This window comes from Amborella trichopoda, chromosome 10, assembly GCF_054954075.1.
Source record: "Amborella trichopoda isolate Santa Cruz 75 chromosome 10, AtrichopodaSantaCruz75HAP2 v2.0, whole genome shotgun sequence".
Lineage (NCBI taxonomy): Eukaryota > Viridiplantae > Streptophyta > Magnoliopsida > Amborellales > Amborellaceae > Amborella > Amborella trichopoda.
The window spans coordinates 4,514,143-4,533,938 of NC_142345.1; the positions used below are offsets into that span (position 1 = coordinate 4,514,143).

The following is a 19,796-nucleotide window of genomic DNA, read 5'->3' on the forward strand; positions in this document are numbered from 1 at the left end:
ATAGATTTACTTGATTTGAATCACTTTTTTATTTTAGAATTTTATAATTCGTTATGAAAATATATTCTAGAGCCATCCTAAAAATTTTCGATGCCAAAACTGCATCTTATAACATAATTTGGATGTGCACCTTACTTTAATTATTCAAAGGTCCAACCTTATCCAAACATCACCCCAATATAAAGGATGTGGTTAGCATGCGTGCCACAGACTCACATGTAGAAATGCAGGCCCCTTAATAATTTATTTTTTAAATAGAATTCGATCTTAATTTTTAGGAAATATATAATCTGTGTGATTGTATACAATGATACCATTTACTTTTGATACAAAGTGGTCACAATTTCGTACAACTATTTGATGTGAAATTTGATAGCTTGGATGTATCATAAAATTCCAGAAAATTTATTTTGAAGTTTGAGCTTGGTCAATAGAATAATTGCAGCCACCCAATTTCACATCCAACGGTCAAGATTATTGTGACCACCTTGTTTCAAAGGTAAATGGTCTCATTCTATATTTTCCCATAATCTTTAGCATAGAAATTATTAATTCATAAAAATAAATGAATTTCAAAAACTAAAAATGATATTTTTTTGGAGAAAATATTTGAACGGGTGATTATACTTTTTCTTTGGAAGACTATTACTTAAGGGAAATTGTTTGGCGGACAGTATAGATCTCCGGCTCGCATAGTAACCAGTGGTTGGCCGTACCAAACAATTTTTCTAATAAAAATGCCACAAATATAGTTTTTTAAAAGAGCAATTTCATTGTATTACAATGGAACTATGCATAAACCCATAAAAATCCTAAATCTGCCAAGTCCAATGGTTCAAGCCCGGGCCCGCCAGTCCAAACTCTTCTAAGCGCCCTGCCATACAACAGCACATCGATATATATGGAGATAATAAGACACAAGGAAAAGTATTTGGTGAGTTTGCCAACTTACACAGTCTCCTTACGAAATATATTTAAAAAAATAAATTTTCGATTCAAAATTTTATAGTTCAATAATCTCCACGAAAACAAATGATCTAAATTTAGAAATTTATGTTTTAAAAAATATAAATGTTATTTTTTTTAATCTCTTCACCATCCATTTTAATTTTTAGTGGATGTTGTGTTTTTTGCTATCCATTTTTATATTAAGGTGCTCACACTACAGAGTAATTTATCATTATACTCTACAAAATTTGAACATTTATATACCCTTGTTTTGTACATGAAGTTTTTTTAATAAATGTAATTTTGGTCATTAAAATGGTTGTGATGTCCTCTAGATGGTGCATGAAATCATCCTCATGGATCAATTAATATTTCTAGTATGCTTCATGTGGGTGATGTCACATCCATGTAGATAATGTCAAACTCCATTTAATATGTAAAAATAGCTTTATTATAAAAATAATCTATATATAAAACAATGGTACAGAATTATCCAAAATTTATTGAATACAATGATAAATTACTCTATAATATAAGTTATTTATATTATAAACACCCTAATATAACCCTTACAAAAAAAATAAAATAAAATAAAACAAGATGAAAAGACACAACACGAACGTTAAATATAAAAGGTACACAACATGATAATGGAAAAAACTCGCTTAGTAAAAAGAAAAAAATTAATTTTACATATTAAAGCATGCTAAAATATTACATGCTCACGCAGGAATATATCATCCATTCAGCCTCTTTTGTAAAATTATTTTTATAATTTAAGATTTTAGGGATGTTACCACCTCCACCGAGTCACTAAGCTGACAAAATATATTCTTAAATAAAACAAATAAATAATAATGCCTGACCTTTAAGCTGATCTCAAGAGTTCTAAGTGGGAAAATCTAAAAAGCCAAAAGATATTCTACTCCTTCGGTAGTATATGACCTATTTACTCCTTACTAAAACCCAACCTACAATTAATTTTAGAACCCCAACTCTTTAACACATAGATTAAACTAAAAAAAACAGTGCCTAATTGCACCCTCTAAACACTTAGAAAAAATAACGTTTCAAATTTGAATAGAAGCTGTTCAATCTTTAACGTGGTTACTAAAATTTCATATTGAAAAAAAAATTCTCCCAAATCACCTGACCGAGGGAGTAGAAATAAAACCATGCTAAGCCTCCTTAAGTACTCTTTTGTCCGGCTGGAGACACATGGTCTTGCTCCCGCGAGACTACACTGTAGGATCTTCCGTTGTATTTAATCGAGTTTCAAGACTCCAAACTCCCCAAAACCGTTGCAAATCAAAATTATATAAATTATTAAATTTCTGATCCTGCATTGTCGTTTTCTTTTTTGTGAAAAAAACCCAAGTAAAAAGGGCCTCAAAACCAGGAAGAGATGGCAGCCACGAATATCCGAGAGTGAGGGGAAAGGGTGTGAAAAATGGAGGATGGAGAGAGAGGAACGTGTTTCAAATCTGTCGATTCCGAAACAGAAAGCCCCCCAAAAGACTGGAAAACACAAGAACAAGAACAAGAGACAGAAAAGGAAGAAAAAGAGAGAGAAATAGGCAGAACCCATGTTTTGTTTTTCGGTTTAGGAAGCTGGGTCATCAAGCTTTTCTTGACTGAAGAAGAAGAGCGAGAAACACGAAGAACCCATTTTCCGTTTCTTGGTTTTGGGAACTGGGTCATTTTGCTTTCCTGGATTAAGAAAGAGAGAGAGAAAGAAGAAGAGAGAGAAACAGGAAGAACCCACGTTCTGTTTTTCTGGTTTGGGAACTGGGTCATTTCGCTTTCATTGATTGGGAGGACATATTGGTGAAATCCTGCCTCTTGGGGGTCGGTATGGATTAATTTGTTTAGATGGGTTGAGTTTAAAAGATGCCAATTTGGGTTCACATTCTTCAATGTAGGTTTTTCTTCGCCTCTGGATATGGAAATTCTGGTGATAAATTCATTGTCTGCTGAATTCAAGCTCCTCTGAGAACTAGAAATGGTATGCAACTTGGGCGGTTTTTCTTTTTTAGTTCTTCTCTTGTACGCTGTAAAAACAGTTTAATTAATGATTTTTTTGAACGTGTATAAAAGTTTGGATTTTGTGGGTGTTATTTTTAGCACTGAATGTGGTTTGTGTGAATTCTTAACCCCCCCTCCCGCCATGGTCAATTTCATTTAATTAAGGATTGTGGTTTAACGGTATTATCCTATGCTTTTACGCATTTTTGACTGGGAGGATATAAAAAATTCCAATGCTTTTTCATTTTTATATATAAAATATGCTGAGGTAATATGTTATAACTTTTGGCTACAAGCTACTATTAGATACAGTGGCATTATCTACATCTTGCAATTTTTCTCTTACTTTTGATGAACTTCAACTAGCATTAGGCGAAAGAGTTACACTCGAGGATATATGTAGTTTCAGTTGAGAAACTGAAGGTAGTTATCAAGCATTCTTTTAAAGACTCAATTGGATTTTCGTCAGTGACTTATATGTAAACCGAAGCAAGCTTTGGAATGTGTTTGAAGTCTCCATAATGCATTTGTCTCTTGCAAGTTGTTAGAGGTGATGTAAAGCACTCCTAAATTCTAATGCCTTTAAGGGTTCCAATGCTAAGAATTGCATAACTCTGTTGGCCAATTGCACATTCTTAAATCTCCATTCAGTTGTATCTTCATAGCATGAATTGATAATGTAAGGGTTGCAAATATAACTTTTAATATAGACGTTGATACCCTCTGTGGAATAGAAAATGGCTCTGCTTAGGTCTGGAGCATATGGAGTCTAGGATTGTTAACTAAATCTGCTTTGATACTTATTTAGGAGAGAGGAGCAAAAACAAAATAAAAGAAGCCTCTGCTACGCAGAGAGCTTCTGGCGTCTTTTGGGAAGGCCATCACCACATTTGGTTCTCTTAGACTATGCTGAAATGAAATGCTATAGACGACATCATAATTTTCCTCCATCACTTATGCAAGTCTTCATGAAATGGATGAATCCTTTTTGGCTCATTTGATTACATTCACTGAAATGCCTCCAGTAACCTATTGGGAGGAGAACACTAAGTTCACTGAAAGAGCCTTGTAGCCTTAACAGCTTTAGTTCCATGATCCCTGGCTATTGGGAGAAGACCAAAAGCTCAGTAAGATGAGCCACACTCTTAGCATATTTTCTACCAATAAACGTCTTCCAAAGTCCTTGTATGTGCACACTGAATCTCCAACATGATTTGCATAGCGACGCCTGGCTTATAATCCTTGTGCTTCTGATCCTCTGTCTGCCACTAGATTTATGCTTTCATACATTGTCCCATCTAACCAAATGGAATTGGCGAGAGTTGTTATTGCTTTGCTATGAGAATCCATGCTACTCTTATCGCTGCTACTGAGGTTGTGTTTTGAAGATAAAGGGTCAAATATTTAATAGCGTATCCAATTAGTTTCTAGGATACACAAAGTTCACGGAGCAGAATTTTCAAATTTTAGGGTGCCAACAAGACACATTTCAGGTATTTAATGATGATATTGGTGTGATCTGAATATAAATTTCATTTGTTTTCTCTATATAGGGAACCAATTCCATTCCTAGCTCAGATCAAAATTCATGGTTTGGATCCTTGACCTCTCTTGCTCAAAATTGGATGTCTACCTCGCAACCAAAGCCTTTGGTGCTATTGTGGCAAAATACAAACCACATGTTTCTGATATATTTTTTGATATATACTTTTTATTGGACTAATGCAAGTGAAGCTGTTATGATATTTGAAATCTGATTCTTATTAATCATGATGGGTTATAATCCTAGCACACACTAACGTAAATGCAAGTTTGGAGTTGTCCTTGTTCTTTCCATTTTAATTGGATTTCAATGTTTTAGTCCTATAGATACCATATATGATAGTCACATCTTGGTTGAATATTATCTACCCTAAGAATCCACTTCATCTTTTTTATTTAAAATATTGCAGGCTGTTCCAGTAAGCATTGTTGTTGGTTCCCATGTATGGGTTGAAGATCCAGCATTAGCTTGGGCTGATGGAAAAGTAACCCAAATAAATGGAGGAGATATCGAGATTCAAACCTCTAATGGGAAAATGGTAAGTACAATTTATTTATTGTTTTTTCTTCTCAATTATGTAATTGTTTTCCATGACCCATCAATGTAGCATGTGTACGTGCACATAGTTTGGATCCCTCTATCGTGGACTTTGTTTTGCTTAATTGCTATTCCTGCCCAATACACATGCACACATGCCATCCTCATTTTATCGATTTGACGGCCTGGTCGATTTAGAATGTTGTACATTTTTTTATTGTGCAGGTTGTCGCAAATTTGGCAAAAGTATACCCAAAGGATATGGAAGCTCCTCCAGGTGGAGTGGATGACATGACAAAGCTGTCCTATCTCCATGAGCCTGGAGTTTTGAAAAACTTGTCTACTAGATATGAACTCAATGAAATATATGTAAGCATAAGTTTAACTTTGGTTTTTCCTTTTCTTGGTTCAATATACATTGGAACTGTGCTGTATACTCACAGTCTCAATAAAGGATTGCAAGTTCAGAGGTAAAGTATATGGGACTCATATGCTAATACTGTGGCAGACGTACACTGGAAGTATTTTGATTGCAATAAATCCATTTCAAAGACTTCCCCACTTGTATGAAGCTCACATGATGGAGCAATATAAAGGGGCACCATTTGGAGAGCTAAGTCCTCACGTTTTTGCTGTTGCCGATGTCGCATACAGGTAGTGTAGGCTCGGTTTCTTTCCTCATGTTTCAGAGTTCCATTTCTCATCTTCTTCTTCTGATTATTCTTCGTCGTCTTTCCTTTGCTGATGGGCATTTCAGTGTTTATTGTCCTCATGGATATATCATGTATCGACAGGGCTATGATAAATGAAGGAAAAAGTAACTCAATTTTGGTCAGTGGAGAAAGTGGTGCTGGTAAAACTGAAACCACAAAGATGCTTATGCGATATCTTGCTTATATGGGTGGTCGAACGGGGACTGAAGGAAGGACAGTTGAACAGCAAGTTCTAGAAGTAAGATTATTGAAATATTTTTTTACTGAAAATTAGTGCCATGTCCTGAGAATTTCTTTTTCTATTTTTCTCCAGTTGTTCTTCCTGTTCCCATCTGTAGTCATACTGACTTTGGCTTTACCTTTTATCATTTCCATGATGTTGTGGTAGTCCAATCCAGTTCTTGAAGCATTTGGCAATGCAAAAACCGTTAGAAATAACAACTCCAGGTGAGTCATGATTCTAAATTTTAGTAGTGTTGATTCTTTGCTTTCTATTTTAGTTATTCAATGAATTACATAGTATTTATGCAAATTGTTTAAAACCTGCTTGAGATAATATGACTGAAATCATTTAGTTTTGAGGAACAACATAACTTTCCTTCAAGATGACAAGATGATACCCCACAAAGCCTGCAATTTAGGCTGTTCATTTATCTCATGATCATTATGTTTTCTTTTGTCAAATCTTCATATTTGGGATGTCTGCAGTCATAAAATCCCTAAGTAGGGAAGTGTGTAGTATTTGCATAATGGTTAATATTTCTTTGGCAATTACTAATAAAAACATTATGATTTTTGCACCTCCTGTTTTTGGTAGTCTGGATCATAATGATATTATTTTTTTATGAATAACAGTCGCTTTGGTAAATTTGTGGAGATCCAATTTGACAAGAGTGGGCGGATATCTGGGGCAGCTATCAGAACGTATCTTCTTGAGAGATCTCGTGTTTGCCAAATTTCAGATCCTGAACGAAACTACCATTGCTTTTACCTCCTTTGTGCAGCACCACCAGAGGTCGTTATTATTTTTAATGATACCTTCCAACTACTGGAATTTGTTAGTTTAGTGGTTGATTTTCTACATTTCCCTTCTTTTAATTTACGATACATATGCTTGCTGAATTGGACAGGACACTGAAAAGTATAAGTTGGGAAACCCTAAATCATTCCATTATCTGAACCAATCTAACTGCTATGACCTGGCTGGTGTGAGTGATGCCCATGAATATCTGGCCACCAGGAGAGCCATGGATATTGTTGGAATTAGCCAGCAAGAACAGGTGGTACTCTTTATTTTGCTTTTCGAGAACTTGCTTCTGTAATATTTCTGAAGACAAGTGGGATTTTAATCTTTTCTTCACAGTGAATTTTCTAATACTATTCTTTCTTGCCAGGATGCGATTTTCAGAGTTATTGCAGCCATTCTTCACCTTGGCAATATTGATTTTGCCAAGGGTGAGGAAATAGATTCATCTGTTCTTAAAGATGACAAATCTAGGTTTCATCTCAAAATGACAGCTGAATTGCTCATGTATGCCTCATTGCATCACTCTTTGCTTTTCCATCATTACTTGGACATATGGCCATATGATTACATTACCACAATATTTCTTTGTGATTTCAGGTGTGACGCTCAGGCTTTGGAGGATGCATTGTGCAAGCGCGTGATGATAACTCCTGAGGAAGTTATTACACGAACTCTTGATCCTCTTGGTGCAACTGTTAGCAGAGATGGTCTAGCCAAGACTATATATTCTCGCTTATTTGATTGGTATGGTGCTGCTAATTTGCTCCATCATTTTTTTGTTCTTTTTGTTTATATATCGTCATCATCATAGCCTTTTCCCAATTAATTGGGGTTGGCTCTTTTTGTTTATATATATATATATATATATTGATTTATTATTTTACTTTCTTTATTCTTTGAAAATACCCTGTCTAACTACTTCTAGGTTGCGAATTCCAAAAGCATGATAGCAACAGATTGCATGATGAAGGAAAACTATGAATATTGTTGTTTCAGGCTGGTCGACAAAATTAATGTCTCAATTGGGCAAGATCAAAACTCAAAATCTCTGATTGGGGTTCTTGATATATATGGTTTTGAGAGCTTTAAGACCAATAGGTAAGTTATGAAACTCATTGGGACGGACCTCTTTGTTGCCCTTTCTCCTAATTTTGGATCTTGGTGTTCTATGTAGTGACTTTGAATTATTAATTTCATCTTGATCAGTTTTGAGCAATTCTGCATTAACTTCACAAATGAGAAACTTCAGCAACACTTCAATCAGGTGAGGGTAACTTTTCCTGCAAGTAGATTATGGGATAATATATGGCTTATGAAAAGCTCCTAATGGGTTCTACCATAATGTCCAAATCAAATTGGCAGCATGTGTTTAAGATGGAGCAGGAAGAGTACACGAAAGAAGAAATCGACTGGAGTTACATAGAATTTGTTGATAATCAGGATGTGCTAGACCTAATCGAGAAGGTTCAGTTTTTTCCAAACCTCTTTAATTTGAATTGGCATAAATATTTTCGACACTAGCTGCTGTCACTATCCAAATCTTTTAATTGTATCGTATTCTTTGCAGAAACCTGGAGGTATTATTGCTCTCCTCGATGAAGCTTGGTATGCTTATTCTTTGATACTTAGTCTATGTTATTGATGCTTCCTTGAGCACTAGGCTACTATTCTTCAGGATATATAGGCGATGGTTTTCCTTGTGGGATGGGCTTTGATTACATTTTTGTTTGGATACGCTTACTATAAATTTTGATGATGCCCTGATTTTCTGTTGAATTGTATTTTGTTTTCTTCCAGTATGTTTCCGAAGTCAACACATGAAACATTTTCTCAGAAGCTCTACCAGACGTTCAAACCTCACAAACGCTTCATTAAGCCAAAACTTTCTCGTACAGATTTCACCATTGCTCATTATGCAGGAGAGGTATGCCAGTGCAAATCTACTGCTTCAAGGATCTTATCATGATTAGTGATTCTAACTTCACTGGTTTTTTTAATTTACCTTGATACGCTACAGGTTTTGTATCAATCTGACCTGTTTTTGGACAAAAACAAAGATTATGTGGTGGCAGAGCATCAAGATTTGTTGAGTGCTTCCAAATGCCCCTTCGTGGCTGGCCTGTTCCTTCCACTTCCTGAGGAGACATCCAAATCATCTAAATTCTCATCGATTGGTTCTCGTTTTAAGGTCTGATAGCCCTTGCATTCAGTTTCCAGTAATACCTCGTTGTGTTTGTAACTGAATCATAAACTGCTGATAGTGTTTGTGGTTTTGTTGATGCAGCTACAACTGCAATCCCTAATGGAGATTCTAAATTCAACAGAGCCTCATTACATTAGATGTGTGAAGCCAAACAATCTTCTTAAACCCTCTATATTCGAAAATGTGAACATCCTTCAACAATTGCGATGTGGGGTGAGAAAATATATATAAATGGTTTAGATTTTTTATTATTCACTAGTCATTTAGTCAGTCAGATAAAAATTTAGACACTCATTTTGGTTTTGTAGGGTGTTCTTGAGGCAATTAGAATTAGTTGTGCTGGCTACCCAACTAGGAGGACATTTTACGAATTTCTGCACCGCTTTGGCCTTCTTGCCCCTGATGTCCTGGATGGGAAGTATGTCGTTTCTTGTAGTGAATAGTACTTTTTTTGGGTTTTTTTTTAATTTAAATGGGCTTGGGTCAAGACGGTAGCAGCTGGGTTTTCATAGCACTACATCATTCCTATGTAACCTTGTAAAACATAAATAAAAATAAAAATTGTGAGAGTCAGTAATATATGATGGTCCTTTTACAGCTATGATGAGAAGACTGCATGCAAGAAGATTATAGAAAAGAAGGGGTTGAAAGGGTTCCAGGTACATTTTCTGGTTTACTATTTTAGATTTGGCTCACACCTTTGATCTTTTAGATAGTAAGTCACTTATCATGGAAATGCTGTGGACATCCCCTTATCAAATGATTCTAGAAATACTTTCTCCAAAAAACATTTGATACTTTTGTCACATCAAATGCATCAATGTTGGACTTCTCGCATTCTGTCTTTTATTTATGGATAATCAAGTTTATTTTTTTATGCAAAGAGATGATTATGCTTTCAATCTTAAGATTTACTTTGAATGATTATATAAGGAGATCTTAGGATTATGCTTTCCATATGATTTACAGATTGGGAAAACAAAGGTCTTCCTAAGAGCAGGCCAGATGGCTGAGTTAGATGCCCGTAGAGCTGAGGTACTCAATAATGCAGCTAAAACTATTCAGCGCCAGATTCAAACACATATTGCTCGGAAGCAATTCATTGCTTTGCGGAAGGCTTCCATCCATGTGCAATCACTGTGGCGAGGTCTGTTCTTGATGTGTTCAAAGAATAAATGCTCTTCTTAACACACACATACACATGCACACAAGAAATATATACTTACATATGGTTTCTTCATGCTCCCATTAATATTAGGATTTTGATCTCCCCATCAGTGGCAAGCTTCCTGCCTCATTTTTCTTTCTTTGTGATTTTTTTACTTCCACTTGACTTTTGGCCTGAATCGTAGGGATTTTGGCCTGCAAATTATACGAACACATGAGAAGGGAAGCAGCTGCGGTGAAAATTCAAAAGAACTTGCGTAGATATGTGGTGAAGAAGACTTACATAAGATTACGATTATTGGCAATTGTTCTGCAGAGAGGATTAAGGGGGATGGCTGCTCGCAATGAATTTAGGTTTAGGAAACAAACTAGGGCATCAATCATTATCCAGGTCGGTACCTTGATTCTTATAGTTGTGAACAGACTTGTCTATATCCTCCCAATTAGCTGCCAGTCAGTTGATCATTACTTGAAAATGATATTTCCAGGCAAAATGGCGCTGCTACAGAGCTCATAGATATTATAAGGAGTTAAAGCAGTCAGCAATTGTTTCTCAGTGTGGTTGGAGGAGAAGGATTGCAAGGAGAGAACTTAGAACACTTAAAATGGTTAGTATCGCTCATGACATCTATCAACATTGATGAGTTGTCCATATCACAGGAATCCTAATGATTCATATGATGCCATCGATTATTACAACTTAGATAACGTGTTATACAATTATGTGTTTATGGGCCTCTTTGGGGAATCTAAATATCCATGATTTGGCCCAGGCTGCAAGAGAAACAGGTGCACTCAAAGAAGCTAAGGATAAGCTCGAAAAAAGGGTGGAAGAACTCACATGGCGCTTGCAGTTAGAAAAGCGATTAAGGGTAAAGTTAGATCCTATGAACTTCCTATAAAGAAGCCAAGTCATCATTGTTCATGGGTATTTGAGTACTCCTATCATTGCACTTTCATTGTTGCAGTCCACAATTAGTGCCCAAAAGAATATGAACAATGTGGCGATTATAATCTTTATTAATATAATCTTTAACTGTGCAGACAGATTTGGAGGAAGCAAAAGCACAAGAAATTGCAAAATTGCAAGCTTCTTTGCAGGGTTTGCAAACTAAAGTAGATGAAACAAATGCATTGCTTGTCAAGGAAAGAGAGGCTGCTAGAAAAGCTATAGAGGAAGCCCCTCCTGTTATTAAAGAAACCCCAGTTATTGTTCAGGATACAAAGAAGATCGAGTCTTTAACTGCTGAGGTGGATAAATTGAAGGTAGGGAGTTATATTGCATACCTAAACGGTTATTTTCAATGCGGACATCTGATATCATACATGTTGCTTATGATTGCAGTCAATTCTTGTTATCGTATGCAATAAAATTCCCAGGGTCCTATATGGTCCAATTCATTATATATATATATATATATGGAAAAAGTTTGGGTGAGCCCACTAGCTCATGGAATAGTATAAGCCCAACGGCCCAGATTGAATCTGAGCCGATTTGACAAACACAGATGTCTAGTAGTGTTTAAATTTTAATTTTTTTTCTACAAATCCAAATCACTTGAAATTTGAGGCGTATGTTCTTCTCATCAGGCCGCACCTAAATAAAATATAAAAAAAATAATTCGTGAAAACAATTTGAGCAAAATACCCCCGAAACCTTTCGGGGGTATTTTGATCAATTTATTTCATGTAAAATATGTTTTTGATATTTTTTGAATATTCACCTATTTTTTATGTACACACGCTCCAAATTTCAAGTAATTTGGATTTGTAAAAAAAAAAATTAAAATTCAAACACTACCGGACATCCGTGATCGTCAGATCGGCTCAGATTCAATCTGGGCAGTTGGGCTCATTTTTTCCTGCGAGCTAGTGAGGTCACCCTAGCATCTTCCTATATATAGGAAAAGTCTTCCCAACGCCTATATATAGGAAAAGTCTTCCCAACGCCTATAGGCGAAAGTGAACAGTGATTTCGCTTATCCTCTTCATCGTCCAAAGTTCATCGCACAGTCACGATTGTCCGGTAGTGTTTCAATTTTCATTTTTTTTCTACAAATCGGAATGATCTGAAATTTGGAGTGTGTACATCTTAGTGAGGAGCACCTAATAAAAAAAAATTTCATGTAAAATATTTTTTTGATATTTTTCATAGATTTGCCTATTTTTTTTGGACACGCTCCAAATTTCAGGTCATTCCGATTTGTAGAAAAAAAAATGAAACACTATCAGACTACTGTGACTTTGTGATGAACTTTAGACGGTGATGAGCATAGGCGAAATCACTATTCATTTTCGCCTATAGGCATTGCGTAGTATTTTTCATATATATATATATATATATATATAGAAAAAGGCTGGGATTAGCCCACTAGCTCATATGAGCCCAACGGCTCAAATTGAATCTGGACCGTTCTGACGATCACAGATTTCCGGTAGCATTTGAATTTTAATTTTTTTTTACAAATCCAAATCACTTGAAATTTTTTGAGTGTGTTCATAAAAAATAGTTGAATCTTCAAAAAATATCAAAAAAATATTTTACATGAAAAAACTTGACCAAAATACCCCCAAAAAGTTTTGGGGGTATTTTGATCAATTGTTTTGCTAATAATTTTTTTTATATTTTTGTTAGGTGCGCCTTGATGAGGAGAACACATGCTTAAAATTTCAAGTGATTTGGATTTATAGAAAAAAAATTAAAATTCAAACACGAAATGATAACGTGACCGTCGGATCAGCCCAATTCAATCTAGGTCGTTGGGCCCATATGTTCATATGAGCTAGTGGGCTAATCCCAGCTTTTTCCATATATATATCTATATATATATATATATGTGTATATATATATATATATATATATATATATATATATATATATATATATATATATATATATATATATATATATATATATATATATATATATATATATATATTTATATAAATGGAAAACACCACGCAATGCCTATAGGCGAAAATGAACAGTGATTTCGCCTATGCTCATCACTGTCCAAAGTTCATCACACGGTCACAATTGTCCGGTAGTGTTTCATTTTTCATTTTTTTTTCTACAAATCGGAATGATTTGAAATTTGGAACGTGTGTTCATCAAAAATAGGAGGATCTAATAAAAATATAAAAAAAATAATTCGCAAAATATAAATCGACCAAAATAGCCTTGAAATTTATGGGGGTATTTTTGTCGATTTATATTTTATAATATAAGTTTTTCATATTTTTAGTAGGTGCGTCTCACTAAGATGTACACACGCTCCAAATTTCAAATCATTCTGATTTATAGAAAAAAAAATGAAAATTGAAACACTACCGGACAATCGTGACTGTGCGATGAACTTTGGATGGTGATGAGCATAGGCGAAATCACTGTTCATTTTCGCTTATAGGTGTTGGGAAGAATTTCTCTCTCTCTCAGTCTCTCTCTCTCTCTTAGAACTCATAAAGATGACTTAAATCTGTTTATTTGTTTTTCTTTTCTTTTCTGCTGTTTCCTCATACAGGCCCTGTTGGAATCAGAAAAGCAAAGGGCAGATAATGCCGAAAAGAAGTACGCTGAAACACTTGAAACAAGCAACAACAGGCAGAAAAGATTAGAAGAGTCAGAAGGAAAAGTAGATCACCTTCAGGAGTCTCTGCATAGGTGATTAATGTGCTTTGACAAATGGGCTGAGCTAACTCAACATTTAGTTTTATTTTGATGGGATGAATCTTTCAGTATTTTTATAACTTTTATATCTGCTTAAGTACTTTGGGAAAGTATAGAATAGACACGGTTAACAGTTTCAAAAAAAGAGAAGAAAGTATGGAATAAGACCGTTTAAGTTTGGCTCAAAAGGGTCAATCAGTCCTAGCCATCAATGTGAAATCTGGTGGTTGGGGTTATGGTGATACCAGTAGCTGCACAAAAGATGCACAGCCATTTGCGGGTTATAGAGTTCATTCTGACTCTTGGGGTCAGGACCATCCAGATGTAGGAACCATGTTTGACAATTACAGAGTTAAGATGCAGTTATCGTGGATTCTGATTTTTATAATTGAGATTTGGGTTGATCATGTTTCTAAAGATTCTCCCTTTTGAAACTTGACGATTCAATCATACGATTAGATATTTTCTGTTAGGTGCATTATGTTGGCTGAAAGATGCATTTTTCCTTATGCATATAGACTTCCACTTATACTTGTTTTCCCTGTTCATTTGCTTTATAATGAGTAGGCTTGAGGAGAAGCTGTCAAATTTGGAATCAGAGAATCAGGTCCTTCGTCAGCAGGCCTTATCCATTGCACCAAATAATAAATTTTTGACCGGGCGTTCTAAATCAACCATTCAGGTAGTTCACATTCATTTTTCTGCCATGTGTTTTGGGGGATGTGGGGAGGGATTTTTTTTTAATCTAGAACTTTCTCAATTCATCTCAATTCATGCTAAGATCATTTGCAACACTACAATGCATCCCAAGCTCGAATCCTAATGCTGAATGACCCAAAAACCATTCCCCAAAAGAATGAACCTGAGATGAAAATATCCAGCACCTGATGTCCATCAAAATGGAGGGGGGTCTGTTATACTATCTTATAGAGGCTTTTGATTTGAAGTTCATTCTGAACTCTAAATCTTTTTCTTTTTTTTAATTGATCTTTGAGTGTGATAAAGATCATTTGAGAGTTCTGGGAACCTACAAACACCCCTAAGATGGAGTGTGATCCATTAATCCCACCTAATCATTCTCCTACACACACACACTCTGCTATTTACTAGTGCTATTTACTTTATTGCTACACAAGCATTCTAACCAGAAAATTCTTCATGTTCAATGGCAGAGGAGTCCAGAGAATGGTCATGTCTTAACTATAGATCCAAAGGCCGCGATGGCAGTAAGTTGAAGATGATTCCCTCTGTGCATTGCTCATATAGTTTCATATGGTCTCCCTATGTATGATGGAGATCCTTAGAACATGTTCACTACTAACACCACTTCTTCCCCAGGATTCCAATAGTGCTCTCTCCACCTCACGGGACCTACTGGAGATAGAAGATAAGCCACAGAAGTCTCTTAATGAAAAGCAGCAGGCAATTCCTTCAAAGTCACCCTAAAAACTGTGTCCTCTAATTAGCCTATTTTTATCCAACCAGGAGTCTTTTATAGTCTTTACTGTGTGGCTTAGTTGGCTTTGATGAGTGATGCATATCTTGCTTTCTTCGATTTGCAGGAGAATCAGGACTTGTTGATAAAGTGTATATCACAAGACCTGGGATTCACTGGAACCCGACCAATTGCTGCATGTGTTATCTACAAATGCCTTCTTCAGTGGCGATCATTTGAGGTTGAGAGGACAAGTGTATTTGACCGTATTATTCAGACTATAGGCCATGCTATTGAGGTAACTTGTTTTCTCACCATTAATTTGTCCACCATCTTTACCTTTTCATTCGTTGGACTTCACACATTTGCCTCCATTGCTAAGTTCATATTTGCATCCTTTCATGGGAGAGCATGCCCCTTCCTCCCCCCTTCCTTTTTGTCTTTGTGTATGTGTGTGTGTATGAGAGAGAGAGAGAGAGAGAGCTGATTTCTCTATCATTAAACCATCTTTAAGTAAAAATTTGATATCCTTGCAGAAGACCCAAGAGAATAATGATGTCTTAGCGTATTGGCTCTCTAATGCTTCAACTCTTTTGTTGCTCCTGCAACGCACGCTAAAAGCTAGTGGAGCAGCGGGTATGGCTCCACAGCGCCGACGGTCTTCATCAGCTACTCTTTTTGGAAGGATGACCCAAGTAAGGGACCGATCCCCTCCTTGATTCTATGCTTTGAATGACTAACTTCTAAACGTTGACAAGAAATGACCTTACCTGTATATTATTAAATATTTGTAGCTAAATTATGATTTTCTAGTAGCATGATAATATCATCATGTAAAGTTAGGTTGACATTTAGCATGCAAATGAAGTTCAAATACCTTTGAGGTATGAATAAAGAAACTAATATATCTTTTACGCTACCAATTTTAGAGCTTTAGAGCTTCACCTCAAGGGTCAGGCTTTTCGCTTGTAAATGGTGAGGTGATTGGTGGAGTGGATACCTTACGCCAAGTCGAAGCCAAATACCCAGCTTTGTTGTTTAAGCAGCAACTTACAGCTTATGTAGAGAAAATATATGGAATGATCCGTGACAATTTGAAGAAAGAGATCTCTCCCTTGCTGGGATTATGTATCCAGGTATTTCCTTCCATTTCGCTTCTTTCATGGCTTTGCTGCTCATATTTCTCCTTTTGAAATGTTTGACTCTAGAAAATAACCTTATTCCACATTGGAAACTACTAGGCTCCAAGAACATCACGAGCAAGCCTGGTGAAGGGATCTTCTCGTTCTCATGCAAATGCTGCTGCTCAGCAAGCTCTAATTGCTCATTGGCAAGGCATTGTCAAAAGCCTTGGCAATTTCTTGAACACATTAAAAGAAAATCATGTACGTGGAAAGTAATTGACTTTGTCCATAGACAGGCATTTCTCCTTTTTTTACTTTTCATTGATTTCCAATAGCATGCATCTCTCTCTCTCTCTCCTCCTCCACCCCCCCACCCCAAAAACACATCTTTCTTTTCCTGACAACTTTCTCTATCGACCCTAGGTTCCTCCATTTTTGGTGAGAAAGGTGTTCACACAAATCTTCTCTTTCATCAACGTGCAGCTATTTAACAGGTACTAGGTTTCTTCGTGATCTTTCTTTTGAACGCAGTGTAATGGGAAATGGATTTGTATTGTGTGTATTGATGTGTTTCTTTATGATACCAGCCTTCTCTTGCGTCGAGAGTGTTGTTCATTTAGCAATGGTGAATATGTCAAGGCTGGCTTAGCTGAACTTGAACACTGGTGTTATAAAGCAACAGATGAGGTGTATGCTTTTATTAATCTGCAATCTCTTTTTCTCCGGTGGTTTTTGTATAATCCTGTTGCCTGAACCCACAAAGAATCACAGTATGCAGGTTCAGCATGGGATGAGCTCAAGCATATCAGACAAGCAATTGGGTTTCTGGTATTTTTTTTTCAAACATTGATATTTGTTTCAATTTATAACGTGTTTAGGGACCAATAAATGACTCAATCAAAGAAAATCATTGCAGACACTTATTTCTATGATCTTTGTATCATACCCATCACTCTTGTGAGATCATTTGCAGAACAAAGAATATTATTCTCTCTTTGAACACAAAAATTGTAAATCAGAATGGATATTTGGTACCGAGACTCATCGGAGTGTGAACCTCGCTATTTCGCGAACAGAAATTTCTTCTGGCTCTGCATAGGGCACTGGCCTTCCTCATTTGATCTTTTAAAAATTTCTCATGTTTTATGTTTTTTTTGTCTAGGTCATACATCAAAAGCCAAAGAAATCTCTGGATGAAATCAGTCATGATCTTTGCCCTGTGAGTGTCCTGCTTATATTGAGTTGGAAACCAATGTTTTGGTAATATATATGTAATTCCTTGGCAGGGACAGGATTCATATGGGTACATTCTTTCTCTATTGTTCAGGTGCTTAGTATTCAGCAATTGTATCGGATCAGTACAATGTACTGGGATGATAAGTATGGCACACACAGTGTTTCCTCAGATGTAAGTAATATATTGGATGTCATTACTCAGACCATTTGGATCATTAGGATGATTGTCGTTAGCTCTATGATCCTTTTTTGGGTATACGAGTTTTTATTTCTTTCTCTTTCTTTTTTCTTTAAGTTCATAAGAACTTTGCGGATGGGAATATATGGTGCCAGGTTATTTCTAACATGAGGGTCTTGATGACTGAAGACTCCAACAATGCTGTCAGCAATTCTTTCTTGCTTGACGATGACTCTAGGTGAGATACAAGGGTGATCTTTATATGATTTGCCATAGACATAGCGATCTGATCTTGATCGGATGTGTAGCAATGAGCCAACAACATTATCGTACATTAGTTGTGGCTGACCAAAACAATTGACACTAGCCTGTGATATTATTGTCAACATGTTGTCGTTGTCCGATCAAGATTGTGCAGTTGGCAGCCTCCAAATATGCATAAATTATGTGTATGAGGGCCCATAGAAAATTTCTCCTAGATATTATATCTAACCAATGAAAATAAAATCATTCTCGGACTATTGTTCTGTTTTCGAATCCTGATGTGTAACATACCTCTTCAATTTTCAGCATACCATTCTCAGTGGATGATATATCAAAGTCCATGGAGCAGATTGACATATCTGATGTCGATCCTCCACCGTTGATCCGCGAGAACTCGAGCTTTGCTTTCTTATTACCTCGTGCCGATTGAGCTCATCATTTTAATTCCTAACATGTATATCCTCTCCCTCACACACTCTCTCTCTCTCCCCCCACCTCAATGTATGCAATTATTATTTTTGGCCTTCCATTGAGGCGCTTTTTTACTTCCCTTGGGAGGGATATTCATTCATTTAATGATCCTTTGTTCAAGTAAAAGCTGACGTTTCTAAGGAAATTCTTCAATTGTAAGAGTGGTTGTCTTGTTCATAATGGCATGCCCAAGTTAAAGAGGCTTGGGGTATTCTTTGCGGATTGTCAACCTTATCGTGGTCAGACTAATGTGATCTTGTCATGGAATACTTTTTTTTTATTTTTATCTATTTTTTTTTTTTCTATTCTTTTGAAGAAGATCATTTATATATAGTCTTATTACAATAACTCTGGCATAAAAAAAAATAAAACTAACAAATCTAATATTTTAAAAACCTTGATGTCATTAACTTAATTTTTTTAAACAAATAAAATATCTATAATTCTTATTCTTAGGAATATAAAAAATATATAATTAAGAAAAAATATCACCATACCCCTCAGTTTTAAATTATATATTTCAATAGATCCAAATTTTCAAAGCATATCTTGAATAATGAAAATTTTAAATTTTGTATCTTCCAAACTCCTAAACTAATTTTATTCTCTTAAAACCCTTTTTGTGCCCCAAAAAATATAAAAAAAAACATCCTTTTTTTTAGGCACTATCTTTTCTCTGCTGACGTGATTTTCCCCCAAATGACTTGTCCCAAACAATGACTTTTCCCAAACCCTCTCTCTCCACTCCTCCAACCTCTCTCTCTCTCCTCTCACCCCAAACCCTTCTGTCTTGATTTTGCTCTCTTTCCTATCCCCGCCTTTACACCTCTCCTCTCGCCCCCCAAACCCTCTTTCTGTCGCCTGTCCCGAACCCTCTCTCTCTCCTCTCGCCCCCCAAACCCTCTCTCTCCTCTCGCACCCAAACCCTCTGTCCTTCTAGAGGGTTAGCTCTGATACTAGTATCAACCACATAAGAGTACCCTCTCCTTTTAGAGCATTAGCTCTGATATGGGTATCAACCTTCAGGGTTGAAAAGCGAACCCAAATCTTCACTTTTATGGATGAAGATTCTCTTTACAAATTGAAGAGTGAACCCATTGAAGATGGGTTGATGTGGGTGGAGTCAATTTACTGTGTCATGATTTGAGTGGCGAGAACTCTGGTTTGGATCATGTTGGCAAAGTTGCGACAAGGGTTGCAAAGGGAATGTAGCAGTGGCGTAAGCACTTATGATAGATTTAGTGATGTTTGTGAAGAA

The 19,796-nt window shown here is 36.1% G+C and overlaps 1 protein-coding gene across 4 annotated transcripts; it reads left to right on the plus strand.

The window, feature by feature from the left end:
- Positions 1-2,310: 2,310 nt before the first annotated feature.
- On the plus strand, positions 2,311-18,767 carry LOC18434718 (myosin-11). 4 transcript variants are annotated; one of them, XM_020667538.2, is made up of 40 exons: positions 2,355-2,796; positions 2,871-2,953; positions 4,926-5,054; positions 5,279-5,422; positions 5,562-5,707; positions 5,848-6,004; positions 6,155-6,213; positions 6,622-6,781; positions 6,897-7,046; positions 7,161-7,297; positions 7,391-7,537; positions 7,790-7,891; positions 8,000-8,057; positions 8,156-8,257; positions 8,361-8,398; positions 8,591-8,717; positions 8,811-8,981; positions 9,078-9,209; positions 9,305-9,414; positions 9,595-9,655; positions 9,966-10,143; positions 10,349-10,554; positions 10,652-10,771; positions 10,937-11,035; positions 11,208-11,429; positions 13,685-13,824; positions 14,398-14,512; positions 15,003-15,056; positions 15,169-15,252; positions 15,393-15,563; positions 15,802-15,960; positions 16,195-16,401; positions 16,507-16,650; positions 16,813-16,883; positions 16,977-17,076; positions 17,161-17,217; positions 17,552-17,608; positions 17,717-17,797; positions 17,959-18,041; positions 18,374-18,767. In XM_020667538.2, the coding sequence occupies exons 2-40, from the start codon at positions 2,951-2,953 to the stop codon at positions 18,495-18,497; spliced, it is 4,605 nt and encodes a 1,534-aa protein (XP_020523197.1). In that variant the 5' UTR covers positions 2,355-2,796; positions 2,871-2,950; the 3' UTR covers positions 18,498-18,767. The 4 variants fall into 4 exon arrangements, with proteins under 4 accessions (XP_088706550.1, XP_020523198.1, XP_020523197.1 ...); XM_088850425.1 differs by having other exon boundaries at positions 15,805-15,960; XM_088850424.1 differs by having other exon boundaries at positions 2,311-2,953.
- The last annotated feature ends 1,029 nt before the right edge of the window (positions 18,768-19,796 follow it).

Excerpts from the sequence above, each read along its gene's own strand:
- LOC18434718 (XM_088850424.1), top strand. Across the intron at positions 5,423-5,561 it reads ATGAACTCAATGAAATATAT|ACGTACACTGGAAGTATTTT; the intron begins GTAAGCATAAGT and ends ATACTGTGGCAG. Across the intron at positions 11,430-13,684 it reads CTGAGGTGGATAAATTGAAG|GCCCTGTTGGAATCAGAAAA; the intron begins GTAGGGAGTTAT and ends TTCCTCATACAG.